General features: G+C 37.6%; 2 protein-coding genes across 9 annotated transcripts in view; both read left to right on the top strand.

Moving 5' to 3' along the window:
* LOC115239201 (putative polypeptide N-acetylgalactosaminyltransferase 9) overlaps positions 1 to 13,817 on the top strand; it is a 241,688-nt gene extending 227,871 nt beyond the window's left edge. For 7 of the 8 annotated variants that reach the window (XM_029813585.1, XM_029813587.1, XM_029813583.1 and 4 more), the window contains 3 exons: positions 6,560 to 6,670; positions 10,451 to 10,579; positions 10,678 to 13,817. In XM_029813585.1, coding sequence (XP_029669445.1) covers positions 6,560 to 6,670; positions 10,451 to 10,579; positions 10,678 to 10,818 — 381 coding nt within the window. In that variant the 3' untranslated portion in view covers positions 10,819 to 13,817. Of the gene's footprint in view, positions 1 to 6,559; positions 6,671 to 7,564; positions 7,670 to 10,450; positions 10,580 to 10,677 lie in introns of all 8 variants that reach the window. The other variant, XM_029813589.1, reaches the window with a different exon arrangement.
* A 2,036-nt stretch (positions 13,818 to 15,853) lies between these two features.
* LOC115239119 (serine-enriched protein-like) lies at positions 15,854 to 24,753 on the top strand. The gene is given in 10 exon segments (XM_029813476.1): positions 15,854 to 16,148; positions 16,531 to 16,600; positions 17,814 to 18,016; positions 18,091 to 18,226; positions 19,888 to 20,005; positions 20,250 to 20,407; positions 20,684 to 20,815; positions 20,893 to 21,075; positions 21,225 to 21,594; positions 21,597 to 24,753. Coding segments are annotated over 8 exon segments (2,001 nt in total). The 5' UTR covers positions 15,854 to 16,148; positions 16,531 to 16,600; positions 17,814 to 17,819; the 3' UTR covers positions 22,304 to 24,753.
* Positions 24,754 to 24,870: the final 117 nt, after the last annotated feature.

Genomic DNA, 24,870 nt, shown 5'->3' on the forward strand with positions numbered 1-24,870 from the left:
TTTACATTAAAAAAATTAAAGTTGGGTGACTATATTTATGAATGGAATAATAAGATATAGTCAGACATGCGAGTAAAATCAATATCCGAATCAGTATCATTAAAAAAATTAAAATTGAATGGCTAGATTTTCTAGTGGAATAAGTAGAATATAGTCAGACATGCGAGAGTATAACTAGTATCCGTATCAATATTAATATCAATTATTTGTGTACCTTTCCATTTTATTGCTAAAAATATAATCTATAAAATATATTTAAATTAGAAATTTGATTCTTACGATAATTTAGTTTTGCGACAAGAAAAGGAGAAAATCGATTTCGGGAATTCGTAAACTAATCAATTGTATATCTTAATCTTTCTTAAATATTTTCTAAACGAACGTAGGAATACTAGATATCTAGTTGCAAGTTTTTATTAACCAATGGACCAGATCGTTCTTCGTACTGCATGTTACGCCGAGCCAGATTTAACGATATTCCCGACTCTGTCGGACTCTATATCCCGGGATCCGCCGTATCAGGAAAAAGGAACGAGAGTACGAATGAATGAAGAAGAAAGAAAAATGAGAGCGTTATATAGAGTAGCAAACTACGCGGTTATATCCCGGCGTGCGCGAAATTTCAAGCGGGATCTGTCAATTCGTCGTTTTTTTTCCCCCTCCCTTCTCCCGTAAACCTCGATCCGTTTGCGAAAAAAACGAGCGCATAAATATCGGGCAGAGGCGACGAACGACAGAATCGTCAAAGCTACATGCGGCGGTACACGCGGACCATCCGCGCGAATCCGCCACGACTGATAGTGCATTAATATCTCTCGGTGTGTGCGATTCATGACGGATGATCAATCACGCGAAAGATTTATTCCCGCCGTGTTGTCTCTTCCCCTTCGGCTCCTGCTACATTCCGTCTCGGTGCATCCATAATTGCAGAATGATTGTCGGATCCCATCGTGATTGTCGATGACGATATTGTCGTCCTTATATCAGGAAATGGATTCGAAATCGCAACATCCGTTTGTGAGATACGCGAGGGAAAGAAAGATTCTTCGAGAGTTTTACAAAATTTATAATTACGATGAAACTTGTGTCATATAATTGGCATCTCCAATGTTGCACAGATATAGAAATTTATCTTCGATATTGCGTCCCATTTATTCACGCGAGATTTATTCACGGCTGTTTCCAATCCCGGTTACCGCGTTTAATCAATCTTTTATCGGCGTCGTCGCCGCCGATATTGTTGACGTGTTTTATTAATCAATTCATTTCGACGAATATATACGCGATTCGTGTGGCAGACTGTTATTTCGCAATTTATTTTTGCCGTGTGTTAGTCACCGTCGCAGCTATGCCGTTTGTAATTGCGAAATGATCGCAAACATCGTCGGGAATAAATCCGCCTTCCTGCACGCAAAAAAATGACTTAACAATAGCAGCTAAATTTCAGTAGCTGAATCAAACTTAGCTGTAAGAGCTATCGCCTTAGTGTCATAGCTAAGTACTAGTTATTATAGGTAAAAAAAATTTACTGTGGCATGAAAATTTATTAGCTGAAATTGAAAGCGTATATTAACACGAGCAGCTATAAAGATAGCAACCGTACCTAAATTTCTTACTATGCGCATACATTGCGGAATATGCTTTATAGCTAAAACATTTAGCACGCGCAGCTAAGTTTATGGGTATGCGCGCGAATCTTCGATTCACAATTGTTTAATTGTTTCTGCGACGCTGTCATTGACAACATCGACGCGTTAAAATAGCTAAAAAAAAAAAAAAAAATAGCTAATAAATTTAGCTTGGGCAGCAACAGTATTAGCTGTCCTTATTTTAAGGACACATTTTACCTATCAATGCTATATATTAGCTCCTGTTGCTAATCTTTTTTTTCCGTGTGGTTTGTATACCTTGCGCTTTCCCCACGCGGGATTGTTACACGTTACTCTTTTCACACGTAGCACGTGACAAAGTCACGGTACGTAGGCAACGGGGTATTAACGACGTTGCACCGATGGATAAATTGCAGCGTCACGCGACACAAATATTTCATACTTCATCATTCTTCCTCTCTCTCTCTCTCTCTCTCTCTCTCTCTCCCCAATTTCCTTTTATTCCTTTAATTTTATCATAAGTCAGCAGTGCATTAACCCGGTAACCGCCCAGTGCGCCCATGTTTAACGCAGTGTTCAACGCAGTCGCGAAGAAAGTAAAACACTTGTAGCGTAAAGCCTTTTTCCTCTCGGGCTCTTTATTCAGGCAAAATGTAAACTTCAAATAAGTAGGACACGTCGCTCAGGAGAACTCGCCAGGAATATAACGAAAATATATATTCATATATACACTGTGATGTATATCATTTATGATCGAGTGATGCACTTAGTCATTTGCGTTGTTACAGAATTCAGTTCCATTAATTTAATTGTTTGACTTTAACTCTATCTCGTTATCGAAATTTGTTTTTTTAACATCTTTTTTTTTTTTACACAACATTGCATTCATGATACAAAATTCGATTACGTCGTAAATTAATCATGACGTTATTGAATAATGCATTCAATTATCAACCCCTTCCCCCTCCTCCCTTCCAGCCCATCCCATTTTGTATAGAGGAACCGTAGCCTAGCGTTCTTCAGCAGGGGTTAAACCTCGGCTTGCATTACACGCGTCATAGTGTCACGCGACTCAAATATTTCGTGCCTTCGTGCCCGTCCCTCTTTCGCTCATTTATCTCTGTCTCCCTTCCGGGCGCGCTCTTTCTCACCCCGATCGTCTCTTTTTCACGCCCGTGCACGGTCTCGACCCGTCTCGTTATCTTCACACTTCACTTGAATTTCTCGTATCAGGATCATCTTAGTCCTCGCGCTATCTCCGCGCACGCCGTACAAGATAACCGGGCGTACTAAAGTTCGCTGTACCGGAAACTCTGGGTAAGTTTCGAGCCGAGCGACTCGTTGCTCCGCGTGTTATCGGGGAAATATATTTTGGCTTTTTATAATTCCGGATATCATACCCCTCCGGTGACATATCATCCGTACTCTTTATTACGGTCAGTCTGTCAGATCTGGCGAGGACATATGGGACAGCGCGCAATTTGTAAAACGATCATTTTATTGACAATCACAAATCGAAAGATAAATATTAGCACATATCTGTTAAAAATGATATTCCACATAATAAAAAAAAAAAAATAAAAAAAAAATCTCTTTTGAAAGAGAGTATTTATTTATTCAGGAAGATATCGCGCATATATTTTTGTCCTTTTTTGATGTAGAAAGAAAATTTTGGAGTAGGGCATATTTAACTTATTATTAAACATATCATTAATTTTTCCGGTATATCTACAAAAATGGGATGCGATTCCAATATAAAATTCTTAATTTTGTTATTGCAATTTACATTTAATATTGCAGTTAGGATCAAAATCTACATCAATAGCAATTTATTATATTTCTCTCCCATCGTATAATTTTTAATCTGTAATTCTTATTCTTTAATGTGTACTCTTAAAAAGAGAATTAGAACAATGACAGATTGCTCATTCCCCTGTACCTCATTGCCCACGATATTCTTGCTGACAGAGATAGAACGATGTTGAAATAAATGCTCACGCGTAGCGTTATGCGCGCACAAATTGTGGCACTTTGTCGCGTTATTCGCGAGATAAAAACCGCTGGTCATAGTGTACCACGGTTCTCGCGAATCACAATTTCACGCCGCTGTCGACATGACACACGGTATGCACATGCGTTCCACCGTGCGAAGGCAATATTCCGATCGAACATGATAATAAAAAGCAACGGAATCCGGAATAGTTCAGGGGCTCGGATACTATCGACCAACTCCCCTCTTTTTACCTCGTCTCACCCCCCCGTTGTCCGCCTTGTTGTTTGTTGCGATCCACTCACGTTTTCGCCAGGATGGAGCAAGGAATGCGTTTTGCCGTGTTCATCTTTTTTTTTCTCCCTCTCCTTTCTCTTTCTGTCCAAGCATACTGACATCGGTATCCACGAATGGGCGGAATAGGGAAACCAAAAGAAAACATCGCGAAAAAAATGCGATGGAAAAAAAGAGGAATATATAAAGGATGGGCGCGCACATTTTCGCAAAGAAGCGGCCGCGCACTTTGGAATGCTGAGCGCGTCACGAAAATAACAATTCCGCCGCTTAAGTTGCCCGACGTGAACTGATGCTCTTGCCGATCCTGGATTATTCACACGCGACCAATCTCGATTCTATGCCGCTGCTGCGCCGAGAAAATATGCACACACACGCATTATAGGAAAATAGGAAGGGGCATACATTTATACACGTCGTTGCGAATTTATTTTCTCGTACGATCGTAGATTGACAAATCCACACAATTTTTTCTACGTAAAAGTAAACTTGAAGTGATTTGGATATTATTTAATTTGTATATATAATTTTGATTCGGTTATTACTCTTTACATCTTGCTTTTAATATAAATTTTTAGATTCCATAATTTTCAATAACTTACGGAATTTTTAATATATGTGAAATATGCAAAAATTATCTGTATCAAATAACCAATATTTTTATATAATAAAATATTCTTTCACATAGATCCAGTATTTTCTATATGGGTGCATATTTTTCAAGATATATAATAATTCGATTTATTCGAAATTCCAGGTTTTATTAACGGAATCAGAATTCCGACCACGTTTCATCGTTTTCGCTATTAACTAGTTGACAGTTCCGTAATAACAAAATCTGTGTGACAAGGATTTCGAAAATTTACACCGTGAAATAAAACAATTTCGCCCGGGCACCGGCAAAACTTATATCTTTACTGTCTTCTGTCCGAATTTCTCATTTTCGCCGGCCTTTCCTTCTCTTTCTCTCTCTTTTTCTCTCTTCTTTTTCCTCTTTATTTGCTTCTGGGAAACCGGCTAAATCACGCTCGGCTTCCCTATCGTAGGAGGGATGACTGGATTTATAGTTCACACGGCTCTACGACGGTCCAGAAATCGTACACGACGTGAATAATTTCGGTTGCACGTGTTTCTACGTACGTGCACGGGGTGGGCGCATATTTCTCCGGGGGGTATATGCGATTTTTGAGTCGTTCTACGCGAACTGCATGGATTTCCTATGTAAAATCGCGTAGGATGCATAAAAACGCGACGCGGTCGAGCTTTGTTCAATCATTGCGATCTCACGTCGAATATCCCACGGTACTCTTGATATTTCCGAATATTCTTGTAACCGCGGTAAATATTATTCAGATCTCCTTTTTTTCTCACGTATGTGGATGAAAGCAGGATTTGCCGGAACAGCGAAAGAGATATCCCTCATCGGATTATAAAATAACGAGCTATGAAATTCAAAAAATGTCCGAAATACGTGATTGTCTACGGCATTATATTATTCCGAGTTTCCCAACTCCTTTCGAGAGTTGAGACTATAAAGTTGCCTAAATACTATATTACACACATCTCTCGAGTTCACTAAAAGCCTTCGAGCCGCCTTTAATAATGTCGACGGAGCAGGAGCTTTTGAAATTTTATCGACCATCCGGATACCCGGCTATAAATCACGAGTTTTTATTCCAGTCAGTCGGCGAGAACGCCAACGAGGACGACGATTCCTACGACGAGGAGTAGAACGAGGAGACGGGAAGGGGATAAAGATGTTCACGTTGAAACTGCAACGACCACAGAATTCTTGCATGCAGCGAAATCAGGACTGCTGACCGAGCTCTGTAACCGAATGCACCTGCTGTTATACGCGGTCGTACATATGTGTGCATATGTATATATATATATATATATATATACATATATGCAGGGTGTGTTTTTGCACAGACGCATACCCACACGCCCGTAAGCTCGGTTACGAACACACGTCGGACCGGACAAAATAGGGGCATCCCTCATTTTCGATTTGTTTCTGTCTATTTGAAAAATGGAGAACGCAGTTCGTGGTCTTTCGCGGTCCTGATTTTCCAGGCATGCGGCAAATCTGTGCTCGGAAAAAGATAAAAATAAAATCGCGCGACAGCGAGGTTGGCTTTGTGCCCTTTCCATATTCTATCGCAGAACTCTCGCGAGACAGAGGCATGCGCGAAATAATGAATTTTGTTCCTAAAGTGTGCATATAATCCACCATTCTATTAATCCAATTATCTTTCCGATATAGAAAGGCGGCGATCTATATATCATCGGGCCTGTATTTTTATACCCTATTGTTAAAGTAAAGCAACGTTAGGTCTTTGTGTCGACATTTTGAACTAAATAATATCCATCGCGTTTAATTAATTCGGTCGAGAGAGAATAATTCTCCATTTTATTTCGAAAGTTTTATGATGAAATGTCAAGTCGAGAAAATAATACTTACGGATATCAAGAATATGTAAATTCAACATCATTGACGATGCTTTTCTTTTCTCAATATATATATATATATTGGATGATTGCATAAGTTCGTGCCCGATTTTCATAGTCCGTTTATTAACGTGTATATATATATATATCTCTTGGGTCTTACTAACGGTGCGGGTACACACTAATGTACGAAAATATTACTAATAACAAACAGGTTCGAAACCTCGGCGAGGGCGGTAACACCTGTCTGGATTCGCCTGCCCGCAAGGCCGATTTACACAAGCCATGTGGATTGTATCCCTGCCATCGACAGGGTGGAAATCAGGTACAATAGACATCGTCAATGCGAAGGAATTCCTTCGTCACAAAGCACACTATTCCGCGAAATGCCTGTCTGCGCTTGATGTGTGAAAATGTGTATGCATACAAAGTTTGAAACGGAAACACGATTTTTTTTCTTTTGTTGCTGAATTTTGTTTGACTTCAAAGTTTTATTCGCTATTGCTGGTGACGTCGTTTGACACTAAGTTTCGAGACATCGAAACACCTGCTACGAACAGCCTTTGTTGCACGGGAATGTCAAAACTGACGGTACGTAGTATAAATAGAAAATCTAAGATAAAAGAAAATTTGCAATAATTAAATTTTAATTACTTTAATTTATTAAAGAATAAGTCAGTAAAGAGTTTTATGAATTGTACATTTGTAATATTGCAATAACAGCGGCCGAGATATCTCTCATTCCATCGCTCGACATGTGAGACTGGCTGTTATAGCTTTCAACCACCGAACAACGATGCTTGTTAGCAGCCGCAGACCGTCGGTATTTAGCCTAATTATTATGGTATAATGCTGAGTAAACAACGCACATGGATCGCTCGTTTCGAAATGTGCGTCCCATAATTCCACCGCGATGCTCTGATCGAAGCTACATACCAAATTACTAGAAAATCGAGTTTCCGTCTCATTGATGATATCGATCCGCTATCATTTCCCCAATGACGACCGAGTACCTAATCGTACGCACGTTCGCTCTATGTATCCCCGTGCAAATGTATGCGTATGCGTGCATGTTTGCTCGCGTTTCCAGCTGCTTGGATTCTCGAATAGGCGAATAGGTTAAAATTGTGCGACCGCACGAAACATCGAGTGAGTAATAGCGAGTCTTTTATCTGCCGTTTAATCGTTTGTGAACCCTCTGTTGAATTCTCCAACGCAGATTCGGCAGATCGTTAGCGGAATATGCATTGATTCACCTGGGAAATCGGAAGACATGCATCAACCGGTGGGCTTGTATCCCTGTCACCGTCAAGGCGGCAATCAGGTACACGAATAAAGCCGCGACGCGATATAATCACGGACGCTAAATAAAACGATTGAATATCGAGTGTGAAGCGTCTCTCGTGGCTTCTCTAACCGGTTGACGGATGGGTGACAGATGCATGCATTTGATCTAATCTAATGTATGGCTTTGGAGTCGAAAGATACAATGAGACTTGTATAAAGATTGATTCTCTCGGAACACCTGTACGCTCGCGTGCACGCTAACTCGCCACTAATCGCCCTACGTCTCGACGCGATTAGTAGCGTCGCTAATCTGGTGCAGGTGCCCATCAATCCATGTTCCTACTACTTCTCGGTGCAATGACCCCCAATCGCTGTCTTTACGCACAGTACTATTCACAGGTTATCACTATATTTTACGTTGATGTAGTATAAGATAGATTTTTATTTAATTATCTCGATCTTTTTTCTCGGTCTTCTATAATTTGTCAAGAAAGGAGAGTAGGCTGTAAATATTTTAAACGCTTCATTCTTTGTATTTTATTATATAATTTTATCTTAAGACGAAAAGAAAATAAATATGTCACGTAATATATGCAAAAAGGGTCTAGTCGTTTTTGCATTTCTTTTAATTGATTGCATTGATGATAAGCGCGATACATAGAAAATAGCAACAATTTCATTAGCGACTTACACTTGCCACGTCGACTCGAATCGCCTCGTAAATTCGTGCATTATCTTACTTCTTGCACTCGTCGGTCTTTGCGCGATCTATTATTAAAGCCCATGCGAAATAGAACGTACGTACGTGCGTAGATTGTTCCGTGATTCACACACACACACACACACACACAATACATTTATACACGCACAGAAACGCCGACGTTTAACAAGCGTGGCGATCGGTTTTGGACAACCAAAAACACAATCGCTCGGGGCTTGCTTAGCCTGGTAAAGCGCTGCTTTAATTTAGCTGTTGGCCCTCGCAATTAAGCCGCGGTTTAACGGCAATTACGCTTTCGATCATCGCCCGCGTGACGCTGATAAAGTCGCAACCCCCGATGCGTGCATCACGTTAGGGCGGCATCGACGGGATGCGCGTCGGTGATCCGGGATCAGTCGCGATCGCGGATGATGGAAGATGAATAATCGTATCATCGGATGGAAGGCGAGTGCATCGCGCGAGATAGCCGCGTTGCGGTCGCCGAGTGGTCGGTTTATGGCGGCTACAATGCTATCTGGACTACGCGCGTGTACGGAATTATCATCGGCATTATGTGCGCTCGGGGATCATGATATAAACATTGCGTCGTGTCACGCTGTAATTACGAAGCTCGCGATTGTCCACAATACACGCTAACTGATACATGCATTTTTTATGAAATTGCAATTAAACGCTGATGACTATTTTATCGTTCGTTATTTGTTCTACCACATTTGTTTTTGTTTACAGCAAAAAAAAAAAAAAAAAAAATAACGCAGTTATTACAGAGATGAGCATGCGATATATAACAGGAAGTTGTGTGCGAGTTTGTGTGCATTAGAGTGCGTAACATATGTAACATATTTGTATTATACTAGAGACGGCGTAATATAACACGCTCTGATTTGAGAGTTTCAGGCAGAATGGAACGCGGGTCGTGCATGGCTAACGATGCTTGATGATGCATGTGTGCAGTGAATGCTTGCTTCTCGTTATCCCGTGTCCACTATCCCTAATTATACTTGTAAAGCACTTCAAAACAACTATATTGTCGACTCGATGATTCTGACAGCCGCAGTCCTATTTCATAGTCCGTGCCCGCTTGCCGCTATTAAATTAGCGATAATTACGACCGCGAATATATGCAGATCTGTAACGAGCCCTTGCTCCATTCATTCATATATATATTGTATTATCTATATTTTTTGCGAGTTCTTTTCTTACATTTTTTAAAAAATGAACTTATATCTCGTCAACCTGTACGAATTCGCGCCTTTGAATCTCGCTTCGTTAATTCGCGAAACGGAGTCACGCATAAAAAGGGTCAGTCGCCTTTATGGGGGTGGCAACACGTCGGCGTTCGCTGTCAATTCCAGGCGGCTGGAATTGCACAAACATCGACCGGCGAGCGGTCAGATGAGTGTAATTTCGAGGACCACTGGACTCGATTATCGGCGTTCATTATATGGACGCGGCTCTCTTTGACGCGTTCTCCGACTTCGCGCGAACCTAAATCGGCGACGCGCATCGCCCGCGATAAATAACTGTTAGCCGCACATTTCTCACTCACACCCGTGACACCCGTTATTTTACGAGAGACGCGTGTAAATCGAGTATCGCCCGTCCTGTAATACCGCGAAAATCCGCGTTTACCCGCAGCCACCGAGCGCGATAATAATCTCTCTCGCGAGGACATGACGCTTATTTTCACGCGCCGCAAACACACAATACGATGAGATTATAAACGCGGGTCCCAACAATTTTATAGTGTTTTGCGTTCCTGTGGTTTATGCGTCGCGGATATTGCCGCTATCGCAAATATCCTTGTTTCGGAGGTAGATAGATTCACAATAATGCGGGCGTGGACGCTTTGTAAAAAATATATTATCGAGAGGAATTTATTAAAAACCACTCACACATGTTTTGTTCGCGTCAAACTCTCTTTTGCTCGTATAATAACAAAATGTACCCGTATATATCAATTTTATTAATGACAATCTTTCCCCCGTCTGTGCAAAATTATTTTTTTTCATAATGGCGTGTGCTAGAATCATCGATCGTAGGCAGGCCTGTAAATGCCAAAATTCTGGAGACTATAATAGAGACTGTTTGTTGCAGTACTGGATGCTCAGCAAGACGGGTGAAATCCGTCGAGACGAGTCGTGCCTAGACTACAGCGGTAGCGACGTAATCCTTTATCCCTGCCACGGTAGTAAAGGAAATCAACAATGGGTTTACAGTCCTCAGGTAATGGGTTGTCTTCAATACTTTTATAAAATTGAATCTTCTGTTTAAACTGCTCTTTCAAAGAAAACTTGATCGACTTTTTAATTCTATTTTTTCAGACTAATCACATCAGGCATGGCAGCAGCGACAAGTGTCTAGCGATTACAGAGAGCAAGCAGCAACTGGTGATGGAAGAGTGCTCACCCAATGCACCGAGACAGAGATGGTCCTTCGAGAATTACGACCCGTCAAAGCTGTGATACCGCGCCTTCTCGCGTCGTCATTCGCACAACAATCTCGATCAGGTCGCCGGATCTTGGCTGCCAGGGAAACGATACTCGATCGCCAAGACTCGCTTTGGCAGATAAATATTTTGCAATTCCGAAATATCGAGGAGATATTCTCCTGCGAAATCATTCCAAATCGCTCGAACGATCGTGGCAAACTCTCCACGCGATTCCTCGATGTTCGCCGAGAAACAATTGGACGAAAGTTCAAGTCTACCATTTCATCGGCGTGATCGAAATGTGGAGAACAAAGCGGAAGATCGCGATGCAACGAAACATTCGCGAGGACAATATACTTAGAAAATTTTTTACTCAAGAAATTGCATTTAATTAGAATAACTTCTGAGCGCCACGTGGTGTTGATTTGAATTGTAGTTGCCCTAAGTATTCCTAATATTGCGAAAGATTGGCCCGAATAGGATCATGAACGAACGTGATCGTATCGACCTTCGAATAGCTCTCGATCGTCACTTTCGTTCGCTGATCGTTCGCGCTTCCACGAAGATCAAGGAAGCGGGATGCTCGGTGCCATCGCAGGAACGTATCGATTTTTGCGAGCGAATCGTCGATTGTCCGTCGAGATGACACTAGTGTGAATAGATTATGAGTAATCTTTCTTTTTTCCCTATGTTATAACGCGCCGACACAATTTCCGAGAACAAACTCCAAAATGTCTTCAATAAGTCTGTGAACAAATGGTTATCTTTTAGAAAGCATCAAGTGCCAAATTTAAAATATTCTCATCGTAAGCTTTTTCTAACTCTAGTGGCAAACTCTCCGGTGCAATTAAAATAACGAGCACGTATCGCCGTTAAAGAAAACCCGTAATCGCGTGCACCGAATGATTCAAGGAGATCGTATTAGACGATATTTGCGCAGTCATACCCTTCTATTAACTCAGAGTGCCATGTGCGAGTTCGAAAGAAACGCGATAGGAATTATAACTCTCTTAACGCAAGTTGCGTTAAAATAACTGGATTTGTTCTCTCATGCAACGGCTTACAAAATATCTCGCAATCAGAGATAATTTATTCTTAATTTTGACGAATTTGTCTCAGATTATTTGTTGGTACTCGAGGAATTTTTAAGATAGTAGCTATTCGTATCTGTTATCAATGCAGACACGAATGACAAATATCTATTTTTCATTTCATCGTAAAGACGTATACAATAATTTTGACCGATAACTATTTTTTTTATTCTACCTGTTAAAGTAGTTTTCAAATATGCGTCATATTGCATCAGTCGACGATTCGACGATCCGCGATGGCATTCGTTGATCGCCCAACGTAGTCTCTTTCTTTTCGGAGATAAAGTTTGCATTCCAGAGCCGAGACGATGAAACAAAAACGGCAACGTTTGGCGTAACAAAAAGAGTATTTTTTTCTTTTTAATTTTTAATTTAAATACTCGTAAGTAATTTTAAGGGAGACGCGCAGATGAAAAGGAAAGCGGCGAAACATTCCGAATACACAGGCGAATTGTTTCATTCTGTTTGTACATTCGTGTAAGATACGATGTCTTGATGCCAGTTCAGGATATAAGTACCGCCTAAGTAAGTGGAAGGGAGTGTTCTCTAAATGTGTGAATATACATGAACTATTAATACGTGAACTTCTCTTATCTTCGCTTTTGACAGTCACGAACGCGATTGACTCGTGATTGCGAAACAGCGATTAGTTGAATGTGTATAAATCTGCTAATGAATACAAACAGAGTATACTTTTATAGAAACCATGAGTTTTTTGCTATAATTTTAACTACATATCACAATACGAACGAGAGTCGACATAAAAGAATAACAGAGTTTTCATATCAAAGAATTGAGATTACAATTATTAACAAGTCTTTTCACTTGTTAGTTATAATTATAAATTTACGAGATGTTTTTCTGGAAAATATCTATTATACATATAACTGCAGCCTGACTGTAGTTTGACAATTTTATTCATGCAATTTTTCATGAAATACATGATAAATGTCGACAGTTGTTATTATTTAAAAATAATCTGCGTTATTTGTAATTTTACGAATTTCATCACGTGATGCAATTTTATACATATCTCTTTCTTCTTAAGTTAAATTTTATAAAAAAATATATTTAATATTTCTTAAAGAAAGAAGAAATTGTGACGAATAAAATCTAAATATTATGTATGTGTGTGTGTGTGTTGAATCTTTAAAAAAAAATTAGAAAGAAAAAAATAAAACTTACGTATTCTGTTAAAATCAGCCAAATGAGATGTTCAGAAATCGCAACGAAAAATGAGAAGCTACGGTTCGCACTTTTCGTGAATGAAATAAACCGCGTTCAGGTTTGCGATTTTGCGTGTAATTAATCGTGAATGTGTGAATGCGTTAACATATGTTTAATTGCATAAAAGATTCCATAGAAAAAAAAGAAAAAGGAAGAGAGAGAGAGAGAAGCAGCGAGTTAGCGCTAGCCTGTGTATGAATGTGTGCTTAATTAGATACGACTAACTAGCGGTTTTCATCTTAGGGCTAATCAAGTTTCTCGAAACCGCAATTTTTGCCAATGCGAGATACAAGACATGTTGAGTAGCTTAGGGAGTGATCGTATGTCGCGGATAATCTCGGGCGAAGAAATTCGCTTCGAAATTATCGGGTCCTGATGGCCGAAGCGAGCAGATTACTCGCGAACGCAAATCGAGAGGAAGTTTATACAGATTCTATATATGACATTTTCTACGTTTGGTAAGGACGTTGCATATCGTAAGATGATGGGAGATGAGATTGATAGTAATAAATAAATGCGAATAACGCGATCACGCCGGAACAATGTTTCCTGCGCACGCGGCGTTTGTCGCGCGTTTAATTAATGTAATATCGAACGTGCCTTATTTCGTGTATATATAAATATTACTATATCATTATATATATACATTACTACAAACCTCTATCACATAACGTGCAAGTATTTGTGTTGAATAAATCGATGTTGTTTTATGTTATCAATAGCTTTCAAATAGCTCCCTCTGTCCCTCGCATCTTATTCTCATCTTTAATATCGTAAATTAAAATTTACATGTATTTACAATCTAACGTACGACGAAATAATTCTGTACTTACGGCCTTGAACATGTAAAGCGATATATATTTTCGAGAGAAGCATAAATACGGACTTTCCATAAAGGAGCCCGGGACGTTGCCTGGAAATGGAACGTGGCATACTTTCAGTTAGCCCTGACCCAATTCCGGCCACCCACGAGTTTCGCTGTTTCGAGGAGCAAGGTAAACGGCGGCCTCGCCAAGGATCAATAATGACGCCGGAAAAATCTCGTGACGGAATGGCGGGCACGAGGTATTGTCGTCGTATCGACAATTTGGCGATTGGCTTGAAACTGGGAGTGGCAATGTGAATTATGTACAGTTACATATTTCACATCTCCGTCCGACACGAGAAAGCTTTCTGTGCTAATGATGTTCCTGCTTATTACAACCAGCCGCTCCTATCTATCGAACCGTTCACCAATTATCGAGGGGTTGCTACGTAAACGAGAATGAAATCGCTCGTTATTCTCGCGCAGGCGTTCTCGTCGGCGCATCTCGCTGTCCGAGAGACTCCACTCGAATAAAAGGGGATGAAAAGTCCTGCGAGGGTCGCTTCGGCGCAGTTCGAAGCTTGGATGTATGTTTTGAACTACTCTTAAGAATAGTTTAATCTTTGTTTATAAATTTTAATTTGCGTATGTTTAGGAGAAAAAAATTGAACAATAAGAAATAGATGTAAAAAAAATCCTAGTCTTTTTTTTATTTTTAATTGACGTAAAACACATAAAAAGTAATGTGTAAACCATATATTTTCAATTAAAATTTAAGCGAGAAAGAAAAGTAGACTTTTAATTATATTAACATTTAGGATTCTTTAATCAGTTGTATGAAACAATTGCGAATATAAAATCTATAAAATTGAGCCATTAACATTAATATAATAGTAAGTGATAAATTATTATTTAATACAACAAAGAGAGAAAGAGAGACAGAATAATAATTAATTTTAGTTTTTTATATATTTTTTATATATTTTATTAACAATGTTAATAATATTTTTATATTATCTAATTATTTATTTAATTCATCTGCATATTTTATTTTGTACATTGCAATATTTTTACAAATATCTAAGAATATTTATAAATAGAGTTATATATGTATGTATTCAAAGATATCAATCATTTTCTTCGCGTATTTAAATCGTGTTGCAACTTGTTGCGATGCCGAGTCATATTGATTAAGAGAAAAAGATAGCAGGGTTCCTTGGAAAGAGACGAAAGATTTTTCACCGACATGAATGACTCTACAGTGCCAGATTTTGAGCTTGACCCGGATTTATCACATCACCTTCGATTTCGTTGCTCGCTTATTGTCAAAAATAATATCAAGGTGCATGCATGACATTTGAAATATTAATATCTGAAAAACAGATGACTGGAAAATTCTTCGAGTAATGGAATGATATAGCTTTTCGAAGGTGTATTCAAGGATTTTTACGTATCTAATATTATAAAAAATTCATAAGAACGCAATTACAAAATCTAAAAAAAAACTAGAGCCACATAAGATTGTGTATCTTAAAAATCTTTTTCTTATATATAAATATATATAATTATGTAATATAGTTTATATATTATACAAGATACGTATTATCAATCCACATTCCATAAGAAGAAAGAAATTTCACAATTCAAGATTGAAATTCTTAAAACTTATATAGCTATACAATTTGAATATAAATTGTTCAAATATATTGTTAAAAATCGAAAATAATGACATGAACAAAAATGAAAATCTAGCAAATCTTGTGTATCGAACAGAATAGTACTGAGCGATATCTAATGAATCACTCGACTCAAGGATATCTATCTCGCTTGAAACTATCCTGTTCGGTTGGGGGAAGGTCCTCCGGGTCGAGCCGGCGTAGAAGCGGGCGTCGTCGGCACCCCAACATGACGCAGGCGCCGCGATGCCACTCCGACGCCTCGTCGACAGGAAGTTCTGCATCTGTTCGGCTCTTTGCTCGCCTAAAGACTTCGCCCTGTTCTCTCTCTGATCAAACACCCATTCACGAATCCAACCTCCGACGCGTCCAGACCTTCCCGAATCGAGCACAAAGACGACAGCCGGAACTGACGTTCGCGTACATCGTCTTCTGCGATCCAAATCGTTTCTCTTTCGCGACAGAGTGGTTCATTCCGAAGAGCTTTATTCCGCGCGCTGGGAAGCCCCGAGATCAATCCCACGACGTCGATTGCATCCCCAAGCTCGATACGACAGATCTCTAGGTATTTGCATCACGATCTCGAAATATTTTGATAAATTCCGGTGCAATTTTTATTAATTTCTATGTCAGATTATCTTGATATTGTCAAGTAAATCATTATTCGATTGTCTTTACATTTTACGTATTAATTTTTAAAACGTGATATTTACAGTTGTGTTCCTCAGTTTGCAAAATTATATTTTTGTATGTCCTCAATTAATATGTTATAAATATTAATGAGAGAGAAAAAATGTTTCAATTTTTTGTAATGATTTAGTATTAAACGATTAATTTATTTCTGCTGCGAATTTTATAACTTTTAGTGACTAATATATCTCGTTTTCTTTTTTTACGCAATCGATTCAACTAACGACCGACTGATTTTATCAACGACATTCGAAAAGTGAGTTAAAAGTGTTTTTTCGGGGCAAAAGCAGCCCGGCAAGCGAAGAGGCTCCGGGACCAAAGCAACAGGTAACACACACTTCGCTTTATATCGAAACTCTTTTCCTATTTACTCTTTCTTGAACATTCGTTGCTATTTTCTTTCCATTATTCTCTGTTATTTACAATTGTACATAATTATTTAAAACATTTAATTGTTATTAAGTAAAAGAATTTAATTATTGTCGATAATAACAAGTTTAATTAAATAATTAATTTATAGTATAAAAAGAATTAATTAATTCTGATATTTTTAAGTAATGTAACAAAGTGCTTATACCCAGGTTTTTTTTAAACAGACAACTGGCATTATAATTCTTTAAGATAGATTTAATATAATAAAATAATATTGTACAGCAACACATAAATTAAATTTGAAGAAGGGAGTAATATATTATGAAAGAGAGTATATATTTAATATATAATATATCCTGTGTGAATAATGTTTTCTCGATATATTTCTTGCAGACATTCATTATTTGATTTAATTGTTTGAAAAGTAACAGTAATAAGTAGTAATTAAATACAAGGTATTATTGACAGGATTATAACAAATTGAAAATATATGCTCGTTATTTTCCTAAACCTGATAACGAATTTTTCTGTTACCAAGTAGGCAAACTACGTCACAAATAATAACCGCGTTATATAAGGCATAGTACACCCTCTCATCAAGAAAGGCTTTATCGACAAGCTTGCAGATCTTTCTCCTTGATAAAAACGCCTATACTTTATAACTTTTCAAATAAAATTTCTAATATAAAAATTTTTAGAATGATTTATTAATAGTGTATACAAAATATAAAGCAAATCCACATTCAAATGCTTTGGAAATTTATATGTTCAAACTATAGATTATTTAATAAGAGCGCGAAATAAATAAAGCAATAAAAATATTGCTGTTTTAAATAATAATTTATGGATGAAAGCGTCGTTTTTTATGCATTCCCCTCATATGTAACATATTAAAAGGCCATGGTATTTTTATCGAAGCCTGCGCACTACTCTTGTGTAGGTAATAATTATTGAACAAATTTTTCGCTTATATACGTTGTTGTTTTTTTATTACGGATAAATAAATGCAAATGCCAATGCTTACCATAATAAAAATAACTTTTATATGATAAATAATATATATAATTATGGAATTAAATAATTAAAATTAATATATATATTTGGCAAGAATAGATTTTAATCACAAATAATTTTTTTATTACTCATCTTTTTTCTGAAAAAAAAACAGGAGGATATGGGCCCGATGCCGGAGGCTTCAGGATCAGGTGTGGCCGACGAGTCGGATTATTCGACTTTCGAGAATAAAACCGGCCTGGCCGAAGACATGAAGTTCTTGGCGAGTATGCCGGAACTTTGTGATGTGACATTCCTTGTCGGTGATACCAGGGAGCCCGTTTGCGCCGTGAAGGCTGTGCTTGCGGCCAGAAGCAGGTTTGTAAAAAATAGCTTTGAACTAATACAGAACGATAACGAGTAATAGCAAATTTCCTCTATAATTTCTGCAGAGTTTTTCACAAAATGTTATATCAAACTCCGAGCCCGCAACGCAAAAAAGAACCGCCGGCGCGAGAAAACAAGATTCGGCTTTTCCTCAAGCGTAGCTCCGAGCCGTTGTTGAATTTACAGAACGCGGCACAACAGGTACTTAACAGAGAAGATAATATATAATTTTTTCGCTAATAACCAGGTTGCGATGCAACAACGCAATAACTGTAATGTATTTTATAATGTAAAGAAAAAATAGGTCTTTTTTTAAATTGCATTTAAATCTCTTTTAACATTTTATATATACGTATATATATATATGTATTTATATATTTATTTATTAAATAGTTTTAATTTTTTTCCTTAATATCTCAATATGCGTGTATATATTAATTGCAAAGTTCAGGTTAATAGACGATAATCGTTTTGTAAATAACACATGCATATAATAAATATGGACAATTTCTCAGATATGATAGGCGAACACGTGTAATATACAAGGCGCCCCAATAATTATTTATAAACTTATTTATAAATTATTTATTAACTGTATTTATTTTGAATAATTTTAATTTCAAGAAAATTTACTACTTTTTTTTCTAAGCTTTGCTAGTCTACTTAATTAATATATAATATAATTATTCACGTCTCTCTCAATTAGTCAAAATTTAAATGCGCTTTGATGAAGCGACAATTCCTTCGCTTCTTTTTTGGGGACTTTGCATATTTATCGTGGCCAATCAATCCGAAATGAATTATCAGGATAGAAATAGTAAGCGTGCATTTGTATATGTCGTGTAGCGGTCAGGGTTCACGCAGCAACTGGCCCCCATCCAAGAGGTACTTTACGTCACTTTTACGTACAATTTTACACACAGATCGAAATCCTATCCCACTTTCCTATGCTATTTCCCCGTCTCACTTCTAATCCACGCCATGTCGATGTCTCTCTATATTTCGCCCTCTTTATTTCTCCATCGCAATTTTCTACTCACTGCATTTTGATCACGAATCTATCTCCATGAGCTCCATGATTTTGTATTCATTGATTTTCTTTAGAAATTACTAGAGGAGACTATTTGAGATTTGTATGTTGACAAGTCAATGTTTGCCAGACAGAAGCTTGACTTTCTATTTAATCGAACACTCTTCCTTATTTAGGTTGCTCTTTTACGCGTCAAAGAGAGACAATCATCAAGAGTGCTCGAATATCTAATAAAATTCATACGATTATGATTAAATGCGTTAATTCCGTATTTTCAATTTTTGCATGAACGATTGAATTGTATTATTGAATCACCAGATCCACTGTAGCTGTAGATTAGCACGATTACAGTATTTACTATTTTTGATCATATATTGACGGTAACTCACTTTTATAAATCAACCAAGCGAACGAACTGTAATTATTATTGATATTATTGTATAGATTTTGGATAATATAATTTTCAGCGCAGTGAGTGAAGAGATACATAGATAATATAAGTTTATTTAAAAAGTATCCACAAATAATACACCTAAATATGTTCGCTGGTTCGATCGATTTCTTAGTTAGACGATACATTTTTACTTATCTTATTAATGTTAAATGCACAGTAGTTTGTGGCACCAAAATTAATTTTTGCGGAAATATTACTATAACGTCTCCTCGCTATAATATTTCACCTTCCACTATACAATTAGTAAGTTTGATTTACTATTACGGCAGTCCTCCCTCTTACGGAATTCCATGCAAGTTGCTTAGCACGGGAATTAAGCTTCTCAACCTTTCTTATTTCTTCATTTTTAGATATTTGCATTTTACTTTTGTATCGTAGCCGCAATCAAATCAGCATCACACGCTGATTATCGAGGAATTCGAGCCCGATGTCTTCCGGCAGCTGATCGAGTACATTCACACGGGATGTGTGACATTACAGCCTAGGACTTTGCTTGGTAATCAATTTATTATATAATAAGCCTAACAAGCCAATTAGAATGTCTATTATTTGCCGCATAGAGATTAATCATTATTTACTATTTCTTATTATTGTATCTTATCCGATATTTGCGATCTAAATACTTAGAAAGCGGAAGTTTACAAGATAACTTTGTATACTAAAAAAAGATGCGTCAAGTATTTTATCATTGAAATAAATCGGTGATTTATAAATGATGCATAATAATAATTTATCCGCAGGTGTTATGAATGCCGCCGATTATTACGGATTGGAAGAGCTTAAACAAGCCTGTCATGGTTTTATTCAATACTGTATAACTGTCGATACGGTCTGCGCTTTATTAGCATCAGCGGAGCGTTATATTCAGTATAAATGCACAAAATCTTTGGTACAAAGGGTAAATTTGCATATAATCATGAAGATTTTCAATATATCATGAATTTCAATAAATTTAAGTATCTTCATAAATGACATTAATATATATATATAAGTATATTTATTTTTTAATAATGCGTCAGAATTCTATACATATATACATATATATAGAGAAATTAAAATTTCATAAAAATTCAGAAATAATTTTAATTTTAATCTATTGTTATTTATATACATATAGCTTTGCATATATATTATTACTGTATTTATTATTTTTATATATCGTTGTGGGACTCAGGTGCTGGAATTCGTCGATGAACACGGCAACGAAGTATTGAATCTGGGATCTTTCACATTACTGCCGCAACACGTTGTCCGATTAATACTTGCCAGAGAAGAACTACGCGCAGACGAATTTACGAAATTTCAAGTAAATCTAACATACTAACGACATTTATCCCAATCTTCTTGCATCATTTAGCCAAGACTAATTAACTTCATTTTCAGGCAGCGCTAATGTGGAGTAAAAAATATTGTGACAACAATCAAACTACACCGTTGAAAGACGTAATAGGTAACTTTATCGAGTATATCCAATTTCATAAGATCCCGGCCACCGTACTGATGCATGAGGTGAAGCCGTTAGGATTAGTGCCGCTGGAGATTATCATGAACGCATTGGCATATCAGGTGCGCGTTGCTTTTCCATATATTCCGTTTTAAATTACAAAAAAATGTTTTTTAATTAACTAACATTATAAAACACTGCGTAAATTATATCACTCGAATGCGATGCGTTGATAATGCGATCAGTTGCTTTATGAGGGAATTTGTTGCAGGCAGACCCAACCAGTATCGACCCCGGGAAACTCTCCCCCCACAGAGTGAGAAGACAGGGCCGCAGTATGTCGGTCCAATCGTCCCTGGATCCGTACGGCAGCAACACGACCTTGAGCTCGAGCGGCTCCGACGCCGGATCGGATCAAAAACAACATTCTGGTAGCAACTAACCTCTGGCCACGGCCGCATTAATAGCGGCCGTTTCGGACGAGCCTCGACGAAACGAGGATATTTCCGGTTCCAACGAAGGAGCGGCGCCGACAGACGATACTGTCGCACGGGTAAAGGAGCAAAAGGAGTCCCAGTCTCAGCTTCAGGTTCAGGTTCAGGTGGAGCAAGAGCCACGATCGCAAGAATCGCAACATCAGCAGGAAAGGACAGGGAACAACGAAAGCTTCAACAAGAGCAACAGCAGCTGCAGCGTAAATTGGAACAGGAAGAACAGAAGTTGCGGCGAAAGATGGAACAAGAGGAGCGACAGCTACAACATAAACTGGAACAGGAGGAGAAAGTTTTGCAGCAAAAACTGGAGCATGAAGAACAACAGTTGCAACGAAAGCTAGAAGAAGAAGAAGAACACAAATTACGAAACAAGCTGGACAAGAAACAAGAGGAGAAACAGATTACGCAGTCGAAGGAGAATAAAGAAACGGAGCAGCAGAAGAAAGAAGAACAACAGGTACGTCTATTGAAAGATGAACAGCAGCATCAAAAGGAGGATGATAAGCAGTCGCAACAGAAAGATGAACCATCGCAACCGCTGGAAAAGGGCGAACAAGCGCGACTGAGTAAGCAGGAAGAGGGAGCGCAACCCGTAGAAGAGATGCGTCAGGAATTGCTCGCGGAGGAGTCACAGCAGAAAATAGATACGCCGGCGCAACAGGAAGACGAAAAAATGCAACGAGAAAAGGAGGAATCGCAGCTACAACAGTTTAGAGAATTGCAACAACAGCAACCGCAGCAGCAACAGCCGGGAGTTCGATCGCTCGAGCCGGTGGGTGGACTTTACATCAGGATAGTGTTGAGGCACGAGGGCCGTACGAACCTGGTCTGGCTGTACAAAACGCACATATTCTAAATTCCGATGATTCGTTTCGTCGCTTTCGTCTGGATATTTGAACGACCTCCTCGTCAATACGGCTCTACGATTTTCTCCATCCATGTTCAAAAGATATTGAGGCGCGTCAGCGCTCTGCGCGCAGAGTTATCTTTTATGTCTTAAGGAAGCATCGACGTTAATCCTTAAATATTTCTAATGTCGACGCAGAAGCGCACTATAAACATCGTCCATATATCCAGCCGCTTCTCGATTTTCGAGACAAGCGAAGTTTTAACGATGTTATCCGGTGTCGCGTTTCGGCCGTGGAGATGAGCGTCGCTATTTCTAGATATGTAATAAATCGAGATATTCCATTAGGAATCGATTGTCCACAGTCGTGGAACATGACAATTGCGCTCGTGTTATTGTTGCAGAGAGAAAAAAATATATATCTGTTAAACGTAAAATGTGCAAAAACGTAAATATGTGCAATGTACACGAAAATGCATCCGTCGCTTCGTTCGTTACGCTTTCTCTATCGTTGACAGGCACTCGATAGTATCGTTCAATCATATGGATGCATCATTGCGAGCAAATAATTAATCGAATGAGATATATGTGCGTCTAGAGACGCATTTTTGTTATATATATATATATTATAATTTATAATTTATATATTATATTTTTATATCCATTTGCATATAATTTATCTCATGCAATTATAATTTTTTATCCCTAATTTATCATAAACTATATAAACTGTCATCATTCTCAGACTCTATACTTTTCATTATTATTCTTACTGAATTCTTATTATATTTAACATTTTTATTATTAATCAACGAAACCACATTATTATCAAACTTTTCACTATGACATATCCAATGTGGTTACAATAACGATCTCAGAGAAATACTATATACGCTTGTTAAAAATAGATCTGATACTATATAGCCAAGATGCGGAATAAATTCCGTATCATTTCTGGACAACGTGGACGGTGATCTGACATTAACGAATGACTGGAGAGAGCTCGATGTTGCCGTAGGCGCTTTTCTAGACATTAGTACTAAAAAAAAAAATTCACTTTTTCAATTGCACCATCAATAATCAGAAACCAGAGATCGTAGCAAAGCTATGGTCCGGATAAACAACAGAAGTCTGAATACTTGCCAGATAAATTTCGCTGAAACGAATGCTATTGCCGTAGTGTTTAATTAGATGTAATTGCATGCGACTATATACGATAAGTTATATTTCAGTCCGTTGTAAATAAACAAGACACAGTAAAAGTTACAGGCACACGCGTGTTCTTGATAACGACGTTTAAAAATCAGTCCGGTAAAAGGATTATATAAAAGCACTTTAATTTTTGAGCGAAATTTAATAAGAACATAGATCAAAATACAAGACGTCAACAACAGTTAAGTGTAAAACATTAAACGCAGCTGTGTTTGTTACCATAAGTAATGTTTTATTACTGTCGTTATTCGCAGCTTGATTGCGTAGGTGTTAATGACATGTTTATGAGTGTGGACACATTTATCTGTCTATGTACCATTGTCTGTTTGTGCGCAGCGATATTTCTATTGTTTTATACGTAAGACATACATGTAAAAAATATATATACATATATATATTATATATATATATAATATCGTTGACCTAATAGCGCGCGAGCTCCGCGTTATAATGTTAATCGATATTGCAGTTGAGCTAAATGTAACGCAAAGTATCGTGCAAACATTATTTTTGCTCGTTTAAGGTGACCTTGATTAAAGCTAATTAACATGTTCACTGTCATCGACGCGCAGGCGCGTCCAAATATTTTGCGCTTGTCACTACCGACCCTTCTAAGCGCCCAAAATTTTATACATCCTGTCTCTCGATGATCTTATCTCGCTAAAATCAATTTTTAAGAAAACTAAAATGAATTGTTTCTGGCAGAAATAAATTTGTAATAAACAATTAGTGATAGTAAACGTGTTAATTCAATGATTTCTTTATTTAATTTGCTATTTCGACGATTATACTGGTTTATATTTCATTATCTTTTGTGTTTACAAAATTTAATATTATTATCGTTGGTCTTCCATACCTATCTTTATTTTATAATAATAACGCACACATGAAAGAAAGTCTCTTCGTTGAATACAGATTTGATAACATGTAATATATTGTATGCGTGTTGTGTAATTTTAGTTTAAATTCTATATATTAATTAAGAAATATATATTTAATCTTTTGTACATGTGTACCTTTCCCTTTTTTAGCAAGAGAAAGAGAGAGAGAGAGAGAGGTATATCCTATATAAAAGTCATACCATACAAACATTTTTTGTCTTAAAAAAAAAGAAACAGAGTTTTATGGAATTGTATAAAGTTCTCGCTGGCGGTCGATATAATTCTATATAAAGTTCGATCTATCTACTACTGTGATATACCGTAGCCAAATCAGTCCAAGTATAAATAAAAACAGGCGTGATGTCAGAAAGGTCCTTTATTTTACCTCATGATTTTTAAGCGTCTGTGAATGTTCGTAATTAAATATCCATATGATAGAGAGAGATAATAAAATTTTCAGAGTTACAAGCTTGCATGTTTCGC

Source organism: Formica exsecta, unplaced genomic scaffold (assembly GCF_003651465.1).
Source record: "Formica exsecta isolate Colony F162 unplaced genomic scaffold, ASM365146v1 scaffold365, whole genome shotgun sequence".
Lineage (NCBI taxonomy): Eukaryota > Metazoa > Arthropoda > Insecta > Hymenoptera > Formicidae > Formica > Formica exsecta.